The sequence below is a fragment of the Lissotriton vulgaris genome, chromosome 7 (assembly GCF_964263255.1).
Source record: "Lissotriton vulgaris chromosome 7, aLisVul1.2, whole genome shotgun sequence".
Taxonomy (NCBI): domain Eukaryota; kingdom Metazoa; phylum Chordata; class Amphibia; order Caudata; family Salamandridae; genus Lissotriton; species Lissotriton vulgaris.
In genome coordinates this window covers 607,770,438-607,792,577 of record NC_141695.1, presented here as the reverse complement: position 1 = coordinate 607,792,577, position 22,140 = coordinate 607,770,438, and the positions used below count along the sequence as shown (strand labels likewise).

General features: G+C 48.3%; 1 protein-coding gene across 2 annotated transcripts in view; it reads left to right on the top strand.

Annotated features, from left to right (window-relative positions):
• Positions 1–22,140, top strand: part of MYO15B (myosin XVB) — a 961,787-nt gene that overhangs the window by 805,835 nt on the left and 133,812 nt on the right. For both annotated transcript variants that reach the window (XM_086930750.1, XM_086930751.1), the window contains one exon: positions 14,833–14,966. In XM_086930750.1, coding sequence (XP_086786876.1) covers positions 14,833–14,966 — 134 coding nt within the window. The remainder of the gene's footprint in view (positions 1–14,832; positions 14,967–22,140) is intronic.

Sequence of the window (22,140 nt, the reverse complement as noted above, 5' to 3'; positions counted from 1 at the left end):
TGGGGCGCTCTTTATCGAAGGGGATCAGCAAATTTGATCGACGGGACCAAGGCTGAGACTGTTGTTTGAGGTTTCACAATATTGATTTATTGGTAACGGGACTGCTTTATTTGGTTACCGGAGTGCGGGGCAGGATTTCTAGTTTCCTCTGATGTACTGTTTTATTGTGGTCTGCTTGACTGTGTTAACATTGCGGGGGATTCTTCGTTAAGACGGGGGGGGAGAGTCCGGGAATGCGTATGACACAGCCCTCCTCCATTTCCCCTTTTTGGGCAGGGTTTTAGTCCCTTCTTTCTTTCCCTTTTCTTTTTTTCCCTTTGTTCTTCTATATTTCGGGTTCATTTACGGGGCGACAGGCACGCTGCTAGGGGGGTAGGCCGTAGTCATCTGCAGGGGTGCAGGGTGGGGGGTTCGAGGGGGGGAATTTTGTTTTTACTATTTGTTTCTATGGCCTTTTTTCTTATCTTTCTTCGCCTTTTCTTTTGTTTCTTCTTTTTCGGGTCAGCGTAGTGGGTCTATTCCTTTGTCAATTGTCGACTTTTTCTCTGTGCCTATACTTTCACGGTACTTCAGTACCATCGGGCGGGCGCTCTACTGGTGCGAAATTAATTGTATGCTTTTTGATCCTGATTCGTATGCCTCAGGGCCGCTGTTTTGAATGATATCGATCTAACTGTCGACTTCCTACTGTTTTGCCCGCCCTTTATGCACCTTTGTGACATTGTATGGCACCTGATCCTTCTATCTTATATTATAAAATGGAACCTTTATTATCCTGCTATTTGTATAGTATGCTATGCTACCAGTTTTAATTGAAGTCGTGCTGTATTTGCCCCCCAGAAGGCCGAGTCTGGTTCTAATTGCTTGATTGAAATGATATTGATTAGCGGACAGCCCTGGTGGTTGTAGGCCCATACTTGTAACTGGTTGAAGTATCAATAAAGGTTTTCCCCCCCAAAAAAAATCCCCCCACACACTCAAGGATGAACCCCGGGAGGGTGGTTGCTAGGAGCTTCGGAGCCTTCTCCAGGGCCAGACCCAGTAGCTCGCGGGGGAGGCATGTATGCCATGAAGTGTTCACATGTTGCCATCTACAGTGCCGTAAGCAGGACAAGGGGGTCTGGAGAGACCTGTTGCACCACCATTGAAAACGTTTTCTACAGTGATATAGCCACCCCCTGGGAGCCACGGCTGAAGGCCAAATGGTACACCCTATGTAGCCGAGTCTGCCCAAGAAGGAGCAGTTCGTACTCAGCTGGTTTATTTATTGGAGTAATAGGGAAGCTGGTTGCAGCCACTTTACATACAGCATAACAGCACCCCCTGAGACTAGTCTTTAGCTCCAAAAATAATTGTTCAGATATGTTTTTTCCTTAGATTAGGGCTGGCCAGGGTTTTAATAACTGTATACATTTGCTAGAAAAGTGGTACTCTTAGATGAGTGTTTGCAGCCATGTTAAATCATTATTAAAATTCAACACTACAGGTTCTGATAACTTTAATTCGACCAACTATAAAATACATTGACTAATGATACCACACTCCCACAGACTACGTCAAATAGCTGTGACGGAATGCTTACAAATAAAATATATATATATGCTTGCGGATTTGTATTGCAAATGGAAAACAAATCTGGCAAGTAAAACTGAATTTCACTTTGCTTGGGTTCAACCTCACCTAAATGTTGCATGTTTAAGAACCCAGCACCATAGAGTCATATGGGGGACAGGAGTACAGTCTTAAGCTGGAAAATGCACTATTAAACAAAAAAGAAAAGCAGTCTTTACTTGAAGAAATGCTTAATTGAAAAGCAACACAGGGAAGTGTGTGTTTAGTCAGAGCTTTGAAATAGCAATTAGGGCCAGATGTATGAAACTTATTTGATCTGCTACATTTGTGAGTTTGCACTGCTAAAACTTTTTCCCTATTAACTAAATCCATTTTAGAACTTAATAAAGATTTACAGATTCCTAAAATGGGTTTAGAAATGGCTTACTAATTACTATTCTGAAGGGCCGTTTTGTTGGCATATCTTCTAAATAGAAATTCTGTACCCTATGTATCAATAGTTTGACTGAAATTCTGGTTGTAAACTTGTAAGTAGCTGACACCCAATTTGGGATGGTAACTTATTAGCAGAAGGGAAGGGGTCCCACTTTTGAACCCATTCACTTTGCACATTGGGGTACAAGTTTGATGGGGCGAAGGCAGTGGTGTAGGGGATTACTCCCAACTATCATTGAAGCTTTTGAAAAAAATAAAAAAGTTTTTTTTAAAGGCATTATAGTTTCTTTTAAGGAAATTAGGCTGCTGATTTTACAAAAGGTTTTTTTAAATCAATGACGGGTATGGTGCTCTGCTGACCTTTGCAGACCAGAATATCTGATTGTGACCAACCCTAGTGAGTTGCATTAGGGAGATGGTCTGTGACTCATTATTGTTTATTTTGTGAACCGTCCTATTTGGACTTACGTAGGTTAGTGAAATACATTTTGTGTCGCCAAAATTAGTCACAATTGCAGCCAGTTTTTGGCAACCAGATAGTACATGTGGCCCTTAGTCTTGAAACCCTTAACATAAAACGTATTTTTGATCTTAAAACCTTCATCAAATGTAGAGGCTATGTATAATTTAGTGGGTGTCCCACTAAGGCAGGAAAGGGATGTCTGCTGCTCCCCTGCTAGATGACAGCCCGTCATACTTGGAGAGACCGGTCAGGAAAGTGGGATATCTGCACCTTCAACGAAGCCTCCACAGCAACTCCACTGAAGGAACTGAAGCTTAATCTAGTGTGTCATATGTTTAATGTACATGCTCTGAAGAATTTTTTGTTTTTCAAAAACAAATTTCCGAAGAAAAAAAGAGTTTTTTAAATTGAAAATGTTTTTTTTTTTTAATGAGTAGCCCTGACAAGCTGGGAGTTTTCTCCCAGAGTGTGGGGTAATTTATTTGCTTTCCTGTTCAAGACAGTCAGGCTTTTCCTGGCAGTCTCATTATGGAAAAATGTACATCTGAAGGTCTTCGGTAAATAGGGTAGATAGTCTAAGGTACACTGATCAACAGCCCAATGGCCACTGTCCTGTTGGTCAGCAGAGATGTGGTGTCAGAAATCTGGTGCTTTCTATGACTAATTTGAGCCGGGATACCATCTGTTTAGCAGATGGGCTTGTATCAAAAGAGGGAGGGGACCAGGAGCGATTAGGGGATTAGGTCCCGCATACAAGCAGGGGCATTACCGATACCCTAATTGGGTGAGTCCTTGATACTATTTCAACCTTTTTACATATATCTCCACAGTGTAAGTGATCTTAATTTTGTGGCTTCACAATTGTCATGTTTATGTGTGTGTAAGTGGTGATATATGTTTCACAGTGCTTTCTGCACGCACGTCATTTGGGGGCATGTTTTGACATTTCATCGCAAGCCTCGCCCTAAAAATGATTACTTGTGATTTACAGTCTGTATTGATAGGGCTGTCTTTTAAGTTTTATGGCCGTTTTTACATACTTTGAGGTCCTAGATTTACCACAATTTGGTTGATTGATTAGTAATCTCTTCTTGAGAATGCACACCCAGAAATTCCAGCCACTGTGTAGAGTAGGGTAGTTTCTGATAGATACATCTGCCAGTGGATTCCTCACCTTATGAATATCCCCTTGCGTCAGCAACATTCGGAAATTCTTTTTGTAGCTTCCCGCCGACGTGGACGTGGACGACGTCATAGAGGCACGGCATCGCACGCGACTCCGCTGACATCACCGACACTACAGTAGGCCCACTCCGGCGTGATGACATCCGTTGCCTTTTTTCCGCGTCGTCGATGCTAACTGTTTCGGGGAATCTCTGTAGCCTTTTAGTAACTTTGTTGCTATTTTCATCACTTTCCTGTTTCTTTGTGTCCTTCGCGATGTCGACAAAGAAGACCGCTTTTAAGCCTTGCGGAGAATGTGGGAAAATGATGTCTATCACGGACCCACACGAAGATTGCATCTGGTGTCTAAGTTCGGACCATGATGTAGATGGATGTTCTTCATGTCGAAAGATGAACCCGAAGGCTCTGCGTGAGAGAGAGGCCAAGCTACTGGTGGCAAAGCTGAAAGGTGACAAGGAAAGAAAGTCTTTGAGGTCTCGTTCGAGAAGGGCGAGGTCGAGGTAAAGATCGAAGTCGAGATCAAGGTCTCGGGTGGAGTCGACTTCGAAGTCATTTTCAGATCACGCTTCGAAGTCAAGGAAGAAACATAAGAAAAGAAGACATGAGTCCCGACGTCACTCCGGTAGGGATTCGGACTCGAGGTCGAAATCACCCAAGAAGGTATGTTCAAAGGTGATTCTTCCGGAGGAGGACTTGGATCCTGAAGGTGAGGCTTTGCCTTCGGAGTCGCAGGTTCAGTCGCCGGCTCCATCTCCTGTTCCATCTTCGGCTCCGTCCCCGGCCCGAGAGGATGAGGAAGAAGTTCCTGTGGGTGATGATTCTGTGCCCGTGGAAGAGCCGAATTCGGAACCACCTCAAGGTCAGCCTGAGGGTCTTCGGCCACCTTTTCCAGCCCCAGGCCAAGATCCATCAGCATTTTTTAATGCAATGTATGGCGTCTTTTCAAGGGCTTGGTACCCCTCTGGCGCACCTTCGGGTCCCATGGGTCCACTAGCATTTAATTTAGGAGTTCCTCACTCCTAGGCTCCGGCTCCATTTATGCCCTACATGCGGGTTCCGACACCGCAGTGGCAATAACCGGCTCCGCCGAGGTCGTCAACGCCGATACCGACGTCGTCTACTCCGAGACGACCTCAAGACCAACCCACTGTACCATGGGATACAATACCGACGTCAGTTCCGGCTCCATCGGAGTCGCTGGTGGATCCGACGGCGTGGCGTGTAAAGGAAAGGTACAGGAGGGAAGCTCAGCGCCTCATCGAGGAGCAGAGATATACAGAGGCTCAAGCTGAGATGGAAGAAGGTGAGCTTGAGGAGGACTGTTTCGAGGATCTGGCGGAGGCTAGTGGCCTGGAGTTTTCTCCCGAGTGGGAATTACCTTCTGTGTCTGATGCCCCTTCAAAAGACGTTCAGCCTTATCACTTAGTTATGAGGAAGGCAGCGGAACTTTTGAATTTGACTCTACCTACAGTAGAATTTAAGTCCAATCTACTGACTGAGGTTCTGCATTCACCCAGTTCTGTGGTGGAACCGTTACTCTCATTTAATGAAGCCTTAACGGAGCCTATTATAGAAGTTTGGAAAAAGCCTTTAACAGCACCAGCAGTTTCCAAGGGTGTGGCAAGAAGGTACAGGGTCACTCCTGAAGACCCTGCTTTTCTAACTTCTCATCCTTCACCTGAAAGTTTGATAATCCAGGCAGCCTGTTCCAAAAAGACTGTGGGTGCATTTCCACAAGTGCCTGGGGATAAGGATGCCAAGAAACAAGATCAGGTTTCAAAAAAGACCTTTTCTGGCATTAAAGTCAACCAATGCCACTTGCCTTATGGGGGGATATGTGCATGCTCTCATGGATACACTGCGTCTTCTGGCACCTAAGATCCCTGTTGACAGCAGGAAGGATTTTGAGGAGGTGTTGACGGATGCACAGGCAGCGGCTCGCCAGGTGATACAAAGTGGGCTAGACACTGCGGATTCTGTGGCACGCATCATGGGTACTGCGGTTGCCACAAGAAGATCAGCTTGGCTGAAATCTTCAGATTTTTCGGCAGATGTTCAAGCCGCTTTGTTAGATCTGCCATTTCGATGGTGTTGGACTCTTCGGGAAAAAAGCTGATACAGCCTTAGAAAGATTTAAGGACAGTAAGGCTACTGCCAAATCTTTAGGACTTCAGACCAGGGGTTCTTCTACCAGAAGGTTCAGAGGATTCGGACGCTCTTCCTTTCGCTCCTATCGGCAAGGTCAGCAGCAGAATCCCTTGTACAAGTCGTACAGGGGTAAGCAAAGAGCTCGTCCTCGAGGACGTCAAGCCTCTTCCTCCTCCACCTCCTCCAACCCTCCAGCCTCAGAAAAGCAGCCCTAGATCCGCCATTCAGGATCATGCTGGTCCGGTGAGGGGTCGGCTTACCCACTTTCTAAGGGATTGCTAATCGGTTACATCAGATCTTTGGGTTCTCAATCTCGTAGAAAATGGGTATGCTCTTCCCTTTCGGGAATTCCCTCCCAATTACCCTCCTTGTCAAGGTTTTTGCACGGAGGAACACCTCTTACTTCTGCAGGAGAAAGTGCAGACACTATTAAGAAAGGGTGCGATAGAGGTGGTGCCAGAGCAGGAAAGGGGTCAGGGATGCTACTCCCGGTATTTCCTGATTCCCAAGAAGGATGGCAGACTACGTCCAATCCTGGATCTCAGGATCTTGAATCTTTATCTGGAACAAGAGAAGTTCAAGATGCTCACCCTTGCACAGGTTCTTCAGGCGCTGCTGGAAGAAGACTGGATGGTGTCGCTCGACTTGCAGGATGCGTATTTTCACATCCCAATCCTGAAGTCGCACATGAAGTATCTCCGTTTTAGGGTGGGATCGCAACATTATCAGTTTGCGGTCCGTCCTTTTGGAATTACTACTGCGCCTCGAGTCTTCACCAAGGTGATGGTGGTGGTGGCTGCACATCTTAGAAGGTCGGGGATTCCAGTATTCACCTATTTGGACGACTAGCTGATCAAAGCAGAGTCGTCAGAGAAAGTGCTCCAACATCTGCAGGAGATAACTCAGTTGTTGTACCGTTAGGGTCTTTCAATAAATGTACCCAAATCTCACCTGGTGCCCTCCCAGCGCAACCTGTTCATAGGTGCTGTACTGGACACAACTGTATGTCGTGCATTCCCTCCTCCTCAAAGGATTCACGACATACAGGAAATGATTCCTTTATTTTACAATGGAGCGGTCGTTCCAGTCCTGAAGGTCCTTCGCCTGCTCGGTCTGATGGCTTCTTGCATTCTGTTGGTCAACCATGCACGCTGGCACATGAGGGCGCTCCAGTGGTGCCTCCGCAGGCAGTGGTATCAACACAACGGAGATCTCAGGGAGTCTGTGAGGATCTCCATAGAAACTGCGGCGGATCTATCTTGGCGGAGCACGGAAGGCAATCTGTCTCAGGGAAATCCTTTTCATCTGCCTCCCCCGGTGGCCACAGTGATTACGGATGCATTCACTCTAGGGTGGGGTGCTCATCTGGGGGATCTGGAGGTCAAAGGTCTTTGGTCTCCATAGGAAAGGTTGCTTCACGTCAACCTTCTAGAGTTACGGGCGATTCGTTTGGCACTCAAGGCCTTCTTCGCTTCCCTTCGCGGTCGGTCAGTTCAAGTCCTGACGGACAATACGACCGCGATGTGGTATCTCAACAAGCAGGGAGGAGTGGGGTCGCAGTATCTCTGCAGAGAGGCTCTGCGCCTCTGGTCCTGGGTTCAAGACCATCAGATTTGTCTGATGGCGAATCATCTGGCCGGAGTTCTGAACGTGCGTGCAGACAATCTAAGTCGGCAGTTCTCGGCCAACCACGAGTGGAGGCTTCACCCGGAGGTGGTTCGTCACGTCTTTCGGACGTGGGGAACTCCTCAGGTGGACCTGTTTGCCACTCGCGAGAATGCTCACTGCCCATCATTCTGCAGTCTCCAGTATCTGATGCTAGGAGCTTTGGGGGACGCGTTTCAGTTGAGTTGGGGAAGTCAACTCCTCTACGCGTTTCCACCCATACCTTTGATTCCTCGGGTTCTGAGGAAGATTCGCCAAGACCGGGCCCAAGTTATTCTGGTCGCCTCGGATTGGCCAAGAAGGGTGTGGTACACGGATCTTCTCCACCTCTCCTCTCACCCTCTGCTCCGTCTCCCGTTCAGGGCAGACCTCCTCTCCCAGATGGAGGGGCAGGTTCTATACCCCCACCTCCAGACATTACACCTTCATGCCTGCAGATTGAACGGGGCAACCTGAATTGAATGTGGTGGATGTCATTCTTTCGGCTAGGCGTGACTCCACTAAATCCATTTATTCATACAGATGGTCTAAATTTGTCTCTTGGTGTGGGAAGAAGTCTGTTGACCCTTTGAAGACTCGTTTGTCTGATATTTTACAGTTTGCTCTTTCTTTAGCACAGCAGGGATTTGCTGTTGCCACAGTGAAGGGTTATCTTTCGGCAGTGTCGGCATTTCTCTGTTTGCCGGATCAGCCGTCACTTTTCAAGTCTCCTGTGGTTTTAAGGTTTTTGAAGAGCCTCACAAATAAGTTCCCTCCTCCTCCCTTTATTGTGCCTCAATGGGATTTAAATCTAGTCTTAAACTATTTTATGGGTTCTCCCTTCGAACCCTTACACAAGTGTCCCATGAGTCTTTTGTCTTTTAAGACGGTCTTCCTGGTTGCGATCACCTCGGCAAGGAGGGTAAGTGAGCTTCAAGCTCTTAGTTCCAAGCCCCCATTCTTGACCATTCATGCTGAACGAATGGTTCTTAGGACCAGGGCTGCTTTTCTCCCTAAGGTGGTAACTCCCTTCCACCTAGGACAATCTATTACCCTTCCTACCTTTTATCCTCCCCCTCACCCATCCAAGGAGGAGGAGAAGCTACACCGTCTGGACCCTAAGAGGGCTGTGAGCTTTTATCTTGATAGGAATAGAGACTATTGAGTGGATGACCAGCTCTTTGTTGGATTTGCTGGCTGCAAGAAAGGAAGAGCGGTGCACAAGCGCACTCTTTCAAGATGGATCATCCTCTGTATAAAGATCGGCTACTCTTTGGCCGGTAAGGAACCTCCAGAGGGTATAAGAGCTCACTCTACTAGAGCAAAGTCGTCAAATTCTGCTTTGTTTAGGGGTGTGTGAGAAGTTGGCCTGATATGTAGTGCTCACTATTCTAGTGATCACTTGTATCATTCCAAACGACCCTTATTGATGATTGGTTGTAAGTCAACCGTTAGACCAGCTATCCTAGTAGCATGGACAAGAGCAGTCTTTAAGCTAAACTCTAGAGGGCGTGTTAAGCCAGCTGTTATACCATCACATATACCCCTTGAACACCAAGTGAAAGGACACCACACAAGTTGTTATGAAAATAAAGTATATTTATTTAGAACACAACAGCCCTGGACTCTTTATGAGGACAGGGCGCTAAGCACAATACAAAGCTCTTAAGAAAATACGCAAAGTCGCACAATTTACACAAATGCCCGAGGGGCACGAAAAACCATATACTCTAAAAGTGGAATGCGAAATTACTAGCAGGTAAGTACTACTCTAATAGGCTTTAGGATCGCTAGGACTTGACTACTGAACCTTCAGATTACTAGCAGGAGGCCTAGGGAGATCGGGTGCAGAGTGTGCACTCTAACGCGGGATGCGGGACAAAGTCTATTGATGCTAGATTTCATAAAGTTAGTGTTATTGGACGAATCCGACTAGGTAGAGCTGAAACGAAAAAGGATCTGGACCTTTGGATAGCAAAACTATGCTGGAGCACCGAAATGCTGAGTTTACCTAGCCCAGGGGCTGCGGATGCATAGGTCTGGAAAGACGTCGGGAATCCTCGTTGCAGTCTATGGAGCCTGAAAGAAGAAGTTGCTGGCAGGCGACCAGTGTTGAAGTTCGAAGTGATCCAAGCCTGGATCGAAGATGGAAGACACCTGTAAGCAGAGGGGACCAAGTTCTGAATTACTAGCCAGTGATTAGATGGGCACCAGGATGGCACCGGATGGAGCCACCTCGACCAGGTGAGTGGGCGACGCTGGGCTCTGCAGTCTCACGGACCAGGAGGCGTTGTCGGAGACCAGGATGGAGGTGCGAGCTGTCCCACGATGGAATCTGCTGTCGACGTCGCTGGACCCAGGATTGGGGCAACAAGTCTTGGCAAATGCAAGCCCACGCGGTGGACTTAAAATGGCGTCTGGAGTGGACCAGGAGGGTCCGGGGTGCTCCTCTGTTGGAGGGGAGCAAGGGCCAGTCTGGAGCAACCAGACCAGCGTTGGAAATGTCGTCGTTCGTCGTCGGGAAGGTCACAAGCCAGCAGGCAAGTAGCCAGACAATGCGGTGAGCAGCAAAGAGCAGAAGGGCCCCACGCAGATCTCGTGGATGCTGGGGGGCTGGACTTCGGTGCTGGAGCTGCTCAGGGTTAGGGCTTCTCACACCCCAAAGCACTCACTCGATGGTCCCTCGGCGGTCGTGCTGGGCAAGCGTCGTGCAGTCCTGAAGATGGCCGGTCCCTCGAGGTCTCGTCACACCCACGAATCTCAGCTGGACTGATGATGTAGGTAGAGGTCAGTGGTGCCAGGGAAGCCGGTTCTCATCGAGCTGGGCAGTCTTGATCCGGAGGAGAGACTTACAGCAAACCGCGATGCTTGGATGGTGCCTGCGGGTGCAGGGTGGCTACTCCTTAGCCACAAGGGAGAGTCTTCTGAAAGGTTCAAGAGTTCTTTCGTGGAAAGTCATCAAGATTCGGAATTATCTAATTTGGAAGGGGTCCCCGCTCCCACCTTTATACTAAAGAAAGGGGCTGGTACGGGACTAGGTCCTGCCCATAGGTGGGACCAGGAAGGGGGGTGGTTACACCCCTCTCCCATGCCGGACTTTCCCCAGCTCAGGGGCTGGTTTGCCCCTGGGACCGGTTCAGACTGGCAGATGCATAGTGCGCACCGGGGTGCCACTTGCAGTCACCTTCCTATTCAGCCCTGCCTACCTAGGATACACAAAACCCTGTCTGGGTCGGTGCTAGCACCGCCCCTGACAGGAAACCCTTTGTCCAAGTTCTCCTCGCTGGAAGGACTCCCAGCAGCAGGAGGTCAGACTTGTGTCTGTGGTGGCAGCATCCATTTTGTGATGCTGAGGCTCGAGTTAACTTTAACCGGGGTTCACAGTTACATACATGTCGTGTCCCTCTAGAAGGGTGGAATGCTAACCCCGTCGCCAGAATTGGCGAGGGGTTAGTATTCCGATTCGTATGACACCTTACTCGACATGTTTTGATAAAGCGATACCAAAGATAGCAAATAACCGCGAGGATTATAATGCACTTAAGAGTATATGGTACGCGTTATCATAAAACAGCTATTAGGACTTGGTTCCGCAAGCTGCAGACGGGCTCAGCTCATGCCAGAGCACCATCTCACATGATCCCATGCACTCTGCCTTCAGGATTGTTAAGGCCTGCCATAGGAGTGACTGATAGGAATCTATGTGTCCATTTTCGGGTTAGATATGGGTATACTATATCTACAGCAAAGGGTGATTACACCACTTTGCCCCAGCTGTCGTGCAGCCAGTTGTGTCAGATTTAGATGGCCAGCCAGGGGTGGCATAATACATGCTGCTGCCCCTGGTAGGCCCTGGGTACACCTATGCCCTGAGTTACAGGGTCTGATAAGGTGGACCAGTACCAATTGGATATGTACCTAAGGTACATGGAATCCATTTTAGAGAGAGAGCAGTAGGCCTGGGGCCCTGAATAGCAGGGTCCCAGGTCAACTAAGTCGAAAAACCAGCAAAACACCAGGCAAAAAGTTGGGGGGAACCATAGTCAGGTATCCACCTTCCTACAGGGTGTACCTGTAGAGGATATTTGTAGGGCAGCGACTTGGACCTCCCTCCACACTTTCGCGAAGCCTTACTGCTTGGATGCCGAGGTGAGGAGGGAAGGTCACTTTGCGCGCTCTGTCCTCCAGGATTTTTTGGTATAGAAGAGTGGACACCCTCCTCCGGGTGTGGGGACTGCTGTGGGACTCTTTTCACAAGGTGAGGAATCCACTGGCAGATGTATCTATCAGAAGAACAAGTTACTTACCTTCGGTAACGCTTTTTCTGGTAGATAAAGTATCTGCCTGTGGATTCCTCACTGACCCACCCGCCTCCCCGTTGTCCACTCTTCTATACCAGAGTTACTGTAATGTATTTACTTTATTGTCAAGGAATTGTTTATTTCAAATGTTTTATTGCTTTTGTTTCACACTGTGTGTGTTACCTTGATATTTGTGTACTGTGTATACTGTGTATATTTCTACTGTCATTGGTCCGTCCGTGTGCCTCGAAGGCACGGAAAAAAGGGCGGAACTGATGTCATCATGCCGGCGTGGGCCTATTGTAGTGTCGGTGACGTCAGCGGAGTCGCGTGCGATGCCGTGCCTCTATGACGTCGTCCTCGTCCACGTCGGCGCGAAGCTACAAAAAGAATTTCCGAATGTTGCTGACGCAAGGGGATATTCACAAGGTGAGGAATCCACAGGCAGATACTGTATCTACCAGAAAAAGCGTTACCGAAGTAACTTGTTCTTTAGGTCCTGAAGAATTGCCACATGATCATTTTTGTTGACAATAAGCGAGAAACATGTTGACCTATTAAGACCCACTAAACTATCTAGGACCATTATATCTTTCGATAGTAATCACCATTTTAACTAGACAAGTGAACTTATTCACTAAAATATCTTGTCTCTGAGGATCACTTAGTCTATTTTAATACACTTTTTCTTTTCATATCATTTTTTACTAATCAGAACTATTGGCCCACACACCCTTACACCATCAAACAGAAGTTCTGTGAAAAAGATCTCCGGCAAAGTGCTTCCTTGTATGTGCCCATCAGGCATTGCAGCACCAGCCCGGCGAGGAGCTTGCACAGTGATGAAGCACGACACCCGTCCGGGTGTGTGCAAGCACTTGCTACTATTGGAGCATATTCCCACTTTAATAAACGGTACCTTTATACACTTATTCCACTGTCTTTAAAGGGAACTGAATACTCTCGTTGGATCTTTAGCAGATGGATATCTGTCACTTTTTAGTGGTTGTCCCACATCCACAAAAAACTCTAAATGACCCCTTAGCCTAGTGACTAGATTGTGTTTTCAGGCACAGTAGATGTTTTGTCAATCAACCGCAGTGTTGAAGGAAATCAGTGTGAACATTGTACATCCTAAAAAATGTGTGATTATGCTACATGGTTTTCTTTAGCTGTGTGAACAGTATATGGGAGATACTTTTACAAGCTAGAAACACATTAATTTAAGCCTACAAATAGCTAGCCATTTTGGCTCCTTTATGGGGCAGGACAGTGTAGCTCCTGTACTGTAAACGGTGATGGCAGCAGCTTTCATGGATGTCATAAAAATACATAAAATGGTAAAATGTTGTGCAGTGTCCACCGCTGCATAGTCAACATGTGGTGGGAGAGATCTCCAGCCTATGTGAGCCCCCTTCCCCCAGATTCAAATCAATGCTTATAATCACATGCCAGAAGAGCACATGAGGGCAACAAGCCAGGGACCTTGATTTAGTTTTTTTCATACTGGACCGGTTCCTTTTAACACTTGACATAGATTGAAACTAAAGTTCATCTTTTTCAAGGTAACCATCTTCATCAATCAGAGTGAACAAAATGAAGCTTTTTCTAAGAAACCACTTATGTTTTGTTGTGAAATAAGACATGCTTAAGGGCTAACACAAGTTTGCTTCTGGAGTGATTTTAGATGTGTACATGAACCAGATTCAGCATCATTAGCAGAGTAAATTGACGCGTAAAGAGCCTTGCTGTACTATTTGAACAGCTGGTAGTAGTCTGTGGCCTGACAATGTTGGGTTAGGCAGCATTGAGTCAGGATAACATGAAGTATAGTTTGTTTTATGTGATTCTCTTTGCAGAGAGTAAACCATGCTCTTGAAGGAAATGCTGTGGGTTATGTGACTAGGGCTAAATCAACAACAATAGTGCTGCTTGACACAATTCCAGAAAGAGGGAATTTACACAGCCACCCATGGATATTTTTCTATGCTTTTTCCAGGAACTTTAACTTGGGAGTACAGGCTTGATTTAACTTTCAGGCAGAATTGGCCTCTCTCAGAATTCTGATTAGAGTGTGTTATCCAGTCCTCTGGTTTTACTTTTAGTGACTTTTTATATCCACAATATTACATTTACATGTACACCAGCCTAGGTCCTCCTAGCCAGAGTGTGAGTTGGTCACGGAATGTTGGTATGACTGTGATGCGTTGAATGCCTGGGTGCCTGAGTGGATGAGTAGTGACAGTTGAAGATGGACTGCTCCTGGTAGGGCTGGCACTACACCAGAGCTGGCTGGTGATAAGATTGTTGCTACTTGGACATGGAACCAATAAAGAAGACTTGTAAGTACTACAAGTCTACCTGTGTCTACTTGATGCCTGGCATTTTTTTACACATGATATGAATCTCGGAAGGAAGCAATGCTAGAGAACTAAGTCTTTTTCGCTATCAGTAGTACTCTATCATGGTTATATATGACCTACAATAATATATCACAAAAGCTACATTATGAGGTAAGAAGAGAGTCTAGTTGACGCAGAGCTCTCTGAGAGTCCCTCCTTCACCAATAATCTTTCCCTTGCTTAACAGCAGGGTCAGGGGACTCCAAATGTTTTACAGGATTAGATTGAAATTAATTAAAATTGATTTTCTACAAACTGTTTGAAAGTGCCCCAGTTGGTCTGGGCAGCAAGCAATAATTCTACCGTTCATTAATCTGGGAAGAAATACACATGTAAAGGTTTGTACATTTGTTTCTGTGACCATCGTCCTATCAGCTCTCTTCTCTTATGATACTTATATCATAAGCCTTTTGAGGCTGTATCACATTCTGCCATGCTTTTCATGTGCACAACTTCATGAATTCTCTGTGGCAACAACAAATAGGTTTGTTTCTTTCACTCATTCACGTGAAAGGCTATGAGCGGTTCCATCACACCATTCCGTGGATTTTAACTCACATAATATGTTATGAGTCTTAAGTCATATTCTGTATCTCATTGACATGCAGCAGTAGATTAGAGTTACACCAACATACTGTTGCTGGTCACTTGCCACTCAACTCTAAATTTCCTTCTTTTGCAGAAACCGTTACCCAACTACCCCTGTTTGACAGTAATATCTATGAGGTCAACCGAATAAGTGTACCAGGTGTACCAGCCCCTAGTTACATGGCAGTGAACCGTGAACGGATAATGGTGGTGGACAAGACGTCCCAGGTAGGTACTCAAAGATCCCATTAATCATTTGTATGCTAGCAATATCCATGTAATGTTTAAATTGGAGGTGCTGATGAGGTCCCACAGTGGCAGAGCCGTCCCCTCCTAACCTCAACAGGAGCAGTTAAGGACAAGGATTAATCATTTTTGGTAACTGCTGTCAAACACAGGTCTCTTATATCCCCATGCTTTTTCGAGACTGATAGCCATGGGCCAGAATATAGCTTGCACAGTTTAATCATAGGAATGTGTAAGTAGTGCACACCAACATGTGCTAAGCCGAAAGCCCCCTTTCATTATGCAGCTCAGATCTTCCACTGCACTGGTCTTATAGATCAACTGATCTATAAGACCGTAGAGTAACACATTTATATTGTCACCCCTGTGGTTGATTTAAACACTCTGTCGGTCCAGACTTTGGTTAAGTACTTCTTTCTTTATTCTATAGTCAGAGAAGCCATCTAATCTAGTACATGGCAATTCTTGCACTTTTTCATAGTTGTTTCATGCCTGACTAACTGAAAAACTGAGGTTAGGTGAGCTTATTTAGAAATTGATCCAGGGAGGTCTGACCTTATGAGTATATTGGTAAGCCAACAAGTCATAAATGGCCATCTTGAGCAATTTTCCAAGTTTGTGTGCCTTTATTTTGTATGGTCCAAATTTGATCTTTTTGGGATTTTCAAGTGTCTTTAGTGGTGGGTAAATTTCCCTCAGCTTCATCTAATCGTCTCAACAAATTTCCATTTTCTTATCTACAACTTGAAGTTTGGTGCTTATTGATTGCAGTTCATTACTTGTGATTTGCTGGATATTGTTTGATCCTAGTACAGATTCTAGGATCAGGTGCAGTTGGGATCCTATGCTAAGCATGCCTGGGATACCTTTTTTGCAAGAAAACAGACTGGAGATCCTATAGTTGGTAATAGGTCTTGTAGAAGAGATGCTAATTGCTGGACTACTAATTTCAATTCTTGAGTCCGATCCAGGACCTTTAATGATTTCATGATTCAGGAGCCCCCCTGATTCCATTCACGTACATTGCAGACACCGAGCCACCTGTAAAGTCTGCCTGCTTAGTCTAACCTGTTGTGGATGCCTGTGGTTTCTCTGCTTGAGTTTAAGGTTGACCAGGCTTGAAAGTATCATCTGCCAGCATCCCAAGAGGCTGAAAAGAGTTCTTCAGGTGCTAATAGGAAACGCTTAGAGACATTTTCTTCGGCTGAATACTAAAACTACCTTGTCATTCCCAATCTCATTGGAAACTCTCATTATGAGAGCTAGGCCGGTGTGGCACAGTCTGTTTTTGTGGATCATCCGCAATTGAGTCTTTATTTCCATAGCTAAGATCAGGATTAAATGTATCACTGACTGTTTTTTGACATGAAAGTTCAAGGAGGCTGTGTTGTAGCTCTTGTTTCAAACATGCATTCATCTTTTGGTGTCAACTCGAGTTGACTTTCTCACACTGTACATGATTATCATCTGTCTCTGTAGTACTCAGGCCTTTGAAAACTCTTTTGTGACAGATAAGATCTGACAGGAGATCTGTTTAACCTAATTTAGCAATTGAATGTGAGATCAAGCAGATGGACATTATGCATCTATTCTCTGTAGTTCAGTTACATTTGCTCCTTATGCCATCATCTGTTTTTCCTTATATTCAGCCACATTCTTTATTTTGGTACACAATGGAGATGTGAGGGGTACGGCAAGAAGATTGTGCATTTGTAAAGTATCTTTCCACCTTATTCCTAAAGAGTAGGTAAAACTGTTTGTACCGGAGTTACAGACATTTTGGATTCACTCATTTTCACTTTTCCGCATAGCTAGGGAGACAAGTCACAGAAAATGTACCATGCAACTTCCTCCTTCTTTTCCAGTTAGGGAACACATATCACCATCTATATCCCTCTTACTTAATATGAGTGCCAAATCAGCCTTACCGCCAGCCAGTGCAACATATCATCAAGTTAATCATCTCACAGTTCTACCTGCAGCACAAATCTCTCAATTTGCCACTCTATTCACCTTCTGAGTGAGCAGTTTTGAATGCTTGCTGTTCCTAACACTGCCACTTGATTGATCAGCAGAATGTAGCTTGGTCTACTTCTGTACTAATAATATGACTTTCACTTCATAGTCATTCTTAGCAGGCCCACAGCCTCTAGCAACTCCATCTGGTATGGTAGTAATGCCCCTTTTCTATGGAGTTGGGAAGTCTGTCAATGTCTCCCATTCTCCAGTTATGTTGGCTGCTGAGCCTCCTTCTGCTCAAATCTTGTCATAGAGTTAAGGCTGATTTACTGTTCATGATTTCTTAGCATGCTCTTTCTGCAGTACCAACTTCTTTTATCAAATACTAGTTAGGGGATTCCATTGAATGTTTCTGATGGATACCTCTAAGTGCAGATTCTTCAACTTGTGAATATCCCCAGGTTCTAGAATGGATCCAGAGAATTTTCTCAGCAATACCCTTGTGCTTCACTAGGTGGTGTCGCACGGCTCTGAATCGGGTCTGTCCAACCCCAGAAGTAACATTGGGACCCTATATAGCGGCTACCTCCACATGCTTAAGTCGGTTCCTTTCTTTCTGCACCTTCCGATGCGCATCCAGAGTTCTCTCCCTGAACTTCTGTCAAGTCTAACAAACTCTTTAGTATTAAATCTTTTTTTATTGAAAGCCAATACACCGACCAGTGCTTTGGGAGACAAAGGTTGAACAGTGACAAAACGGTATCTGCGTCATCGCCAATGTGAGTGTCAAATGGTGCAATTTAAACACGGCATGCCGCCTACAACCCATTCGGCCCGGCCGCGTATGAAAGGCTGAGGAACAGTCGGTTGCAACAACAATGCATGTATTATAAGAAACCCCCCTCCCCCTCTTTCCCTCTCCTCCCCCCCTCCCCGCCCTCCCCCCTCCCCCTTGTCCGCTGAGGTAAAAGAAAGTAAGCGCTAAAGAAACCAGTGATAGTGGCCAGAGCAGCACGGAGAGAACCTTAGATCCGGGGGGCCTTTCTGCGGGGCTTTGTCTTGGTCTCTGGGATGGGTGTGTCGGCAAGATGTAGCAATCGCAGGTATCGGGGACAGCTCAGTTCTCTGAATTCCCCAGTAAGCAGCGTCAGAAATGGCCGCCAGAGGTCCGCAAATTCATCTCCCCTGCCCGCTGTGGTCAGTAAAAGCTTCTCCATTCCCAGAATGGTCCAGAGTCTGTGCAGCCAGCCCAACTGCGCTGGCGGTTGAGGATCTCTCCAGCGGGCTACAATGTTTTGCACAGCTGCTCCCAACGCAAGCGCTATCAGTCTCCCTCTTATAGACTTCAGGGGATACGTCAATGCGTTGGGCAGTCCCAGTAACACATAGGCAGGGAATCTGGGGAGTTGGGTGTCTAAATGAAGGTCTATCAGGTCTAGAATAGAGGTCCAGTAGTTCTGCAGCCGCTCACAACTCCACAGCAGGTGTTCCAGTGTGCCCAACCCTCCGCATCCTCTCCAACAGCGGTCACTGACTTGGGGATCCCAGCGGTGTATGCGTTCTGGGGTGTGATACCAGTAGGTGGCCACTTCTGTGAGTGTCTCAGTGAGGCCCGAGTGGTAGGCCGAATGGCGGGCCCTGTGATAGATCACCTCCCACTCCTTGCGCGTGAGCTGCCTTCCCAGGTCCCTGTCCCATCTAGCCTGCCCCGCATTATAAGTGTATATGTTAGTGAGGAGCAGGTGTTGGTATATGTCCGAGAGCAGTTTCTTCTCCGACGTGCGTGTCAGTAGCCATTTTTCATAGGGTGTAAGAAAGCGCTGCGCTCCCGGTTTTATCGAGGGCTGTAGGACCCAGTGCCGGACCTGCATATAGGGCATGCGATCGGCTTCTGGTATGCCATAGGCCTCCTTCACCTTCTGGAAAGGGAGGATGCCCTGAAGGTCAAACATGTGGCCTATTTCCCGGCAGGGTGTAGCTCTCCAGGCCTGTGCATCCAGGCCCGGGGTAAACTCCGGGTTGTCGAATATCGGCGTCAGCGGGGAAGGGAAGGAGGTGAGGCTTCTCCTGACCGCCACTCTATCCCACACCCCCATGACCGTACCGGTGATATACGAGGCATATAGGTTGGGAGGCCTATGTCGCCGCGGTAGGAAGGGCACACCCTGGAGTGTGCGGCCTGCTACTGCCTGGTCCTGAAAGAGCCAGTGTTTGCCGGACTCCAGCTGGTACCACTCTACCAGCGTGCGCAATTGTGCAGCTTGAAAGTACAGGGTGAGGTCGGGCAGTCCCACTCCCCCATGAGCCGGGGGAAGCGCGGCGATTTGGTGCTGAAAGCGAGGGCGGCAACCATTCCACACGTAGCGGGATAGATCAGCCTGCGTTTTCTGGAGCCAACCTGCCGGGGGGTGCAGTGGGAGAGTCTGGAACACGTATAGGGCCTGTGGGAGCAGCGTCATCTTAATAGCAGCAATACGACCCAGCCAGGACAACGTGAGGTGTTTCCATTTCCTAAGGGTCTCGGTATGGCGTGAGTTTGGCATAGTTGACCTCTGCCGTGGCCTGTATCGTGGACGCCAGCAGGACCCCCAGGTAGGGTACAGTAGACGTAGACCACCGCAGGTCAAATTCCGCTTTAGCGTCCGCCAAAACCTCTGGGGGTAGGGACACATTCAGCGCTTCTGATTTATCCACATTAATTTTAAAGCCCGAGGCCAGGGCGTATAGACTGATTTTGTGTATATCGCCACCGAATGGGATGCCTCGGATAAGCCGGTGTTGTCTGATCCGCTGGGCTAGAGGCTCCATGTAGAGCACGAATAAGAGGGGGGAGAGCGGGCAGCCCTGTCTGGTCCCCCTGCCAATCGGGAATCGTGGCGAAGTGTGGCCATTCACCCGGACCGTAGCGTTAGGTTGCCTGTAGCAGTTGAATATGCGGTTACGCAGAGTGGTCCCGAGGCCGAACCGCTGTAATGCTAGGTCTAGGTAGGGCCAGTGCACCCGATCAAACGCTTTCTCAGCGTCGACGGTGAGGAGCATGCAGCCCGGTTGTGCCCGCGAGCCGTCCTCGATCAAGTGGAGGACTCGCTTGGTGTTATCGCTCGTCTGTCTTTGAGGAATGAAGCCGGCTTGGTCCGGGTCTACCAACTGCTGCATATATGGGGCCAGTCGGCTAGCTATGATACCTGTATACAGTTTGATGTCAATATTTTAGAGGGATATCGGCCTGTAGGAACCGCACTTAGTCGGATCTCTACCGGGTTTGGGTATCACTGAGATCGCGGCTTCCAGTAGGTCTGGGGGGATAGCTCCGGGCTGATCAAACGTGTTAAACAGATCCCTCAATAAGGGGGCCACTTGTGAACAGAATTTCTTATAGAAAGCCGCGGGGTATCTGTCTGGGCCAGGGGATTTCCCTAGCTTGAGGCGAGAGATCGCCGAGATGACTTCCTCTAGACCAATGGGTCTATCTAGGAACTTCGCTTGTGCCTCATTCAGGGATGGGAGGGTCGCCCCATCTAGATAATCGCTGCCCGCTTGTAGGTCTAGAGTGTCTGCGTCGTACAGGTCGGCATAGAAGCTACCGAACTCTGCCGCTATGGCCGCGTCTTCAGTGACCGGGTCCCCGGTGCTGGATTGAATAGTCCGAACGTGTTGCCTCTGGCGCTGCTCTCTCAGCTTGATCGCCAGCAATTTCCCACATCGGTCCCCCCGGTGTAGTAGGCATGTTTCAAACGCAGGGCTGCGAATTCCGCCACATCCTGGTCTAAGGCCGCCAACATCTTCCTCTCAGTGCACAGTTGGCGCCAGGCCCTGGCCGCCCCCGTGCGTTGATGCATCTGCTCCAGCTCTGCCACCCTTTGCGTGAGTTCGGCTCTCTTTTGTGCGCGCTCCCTATTGTTGGGCCCGGCCACCGAGATAAATTCGCCCGGCAGGACGGCCTTAAGTGCGGCCCATTGGGTGGCTTTGGAGGTTTCATCATTGGCATTGTGAGCAAGGAAGTGGCTGATGGCTGTTGATATTTTCTCGACCGTAGCAGGGCTTTGCAGTAAGCTAATACGTAAGCGCCAGTGCCGCTGCGGGCTGGGGGTGTCTGGTACCAGGAAGGACGCCACCACCGGGTAGTGATCCGAAAGCGAGGCCGGGAGGATGTCGATGTCTCTCGCGCGCGCCGTTAGCTGGGTAGAGCATAAGAAATAGTCTAGCCACGCATACGATTTATGAGCTGCTGAATAGTGCGTGTAGGCTGTAGATCGGGGATGTGAGAGTCGCCATAGGTCAACCAGGCCCAGGTCTGCGAGATGTGTGTGTCCCTCTGGGGAAAGCGCCCCGACCTGACCGAAGTGCTGGTTAGAGCGGTCTGCTGTGTTATGAAATACCAAGTTGGGGCGTGGCTTGGGCGCCGATGGCGATGGTCGCCTGAGAGCTCGGCTCCGGGACTGAGCCCGGAATTATCCTGAACATCGGAGGCTGAGGGGCACCCCAGACCCCGCATTCGGTTGAGCGAGGCGACGACACCCTCCCGAGGGCCCTGGTGGAGTTTGGACGGAGGTGGCTTTGAAGAAATGCCGGAGTTTGCGGAGTGGCGGAGTGCGACCCAATATGGCGCCCGGACCCCTTTGTCCCCTTGATCGAACCTACGGAGTTGAGGAGGTCTCGCGGGTGTCGCCCGGCACCCGGCTTCACCAGCCTCAGTTGTTTTAGACATTGGACATTGGCTGGTTCGGACCCTCTACGGCGGGACCATACTCGTTTAGACGACCGGGCGGGTGCCCACGCGTTAGAGGGCACCGGGCACGGGTGCACTCAGTTCTAGGCAGTGGTCGGCACCGCGACTCCGCAACTAGCTGCGAGTTCCTGGCCACCCCAACTACATGGATGGCGCGACACTCGGGCGCCACAGGACAACCGGGGGAGTTGGTGGCCCTCCCCCCGGAGCTATAGTGGGTGAACGGGCCTGCCCGACTTGGAGACGGGTGTCTCCGCCCCCTTATCGGTGCCCTCGGACGCCGTGGCGGTGGCGTGAGCCGAAACGGCGGAGTCTCCACAGGCTCTGGAGAAGGAGATCGCCCATTCCGGACTGGAGGGCGAAACCCCGGGAAAGTCGTGCTGGGCACTTGCACACGGAGGCGACTACTCCGGGACCTTTGCGGAGAGCCCCTGGCAGCATGGGGAAACCTAAAGGAGCCAAGGGATC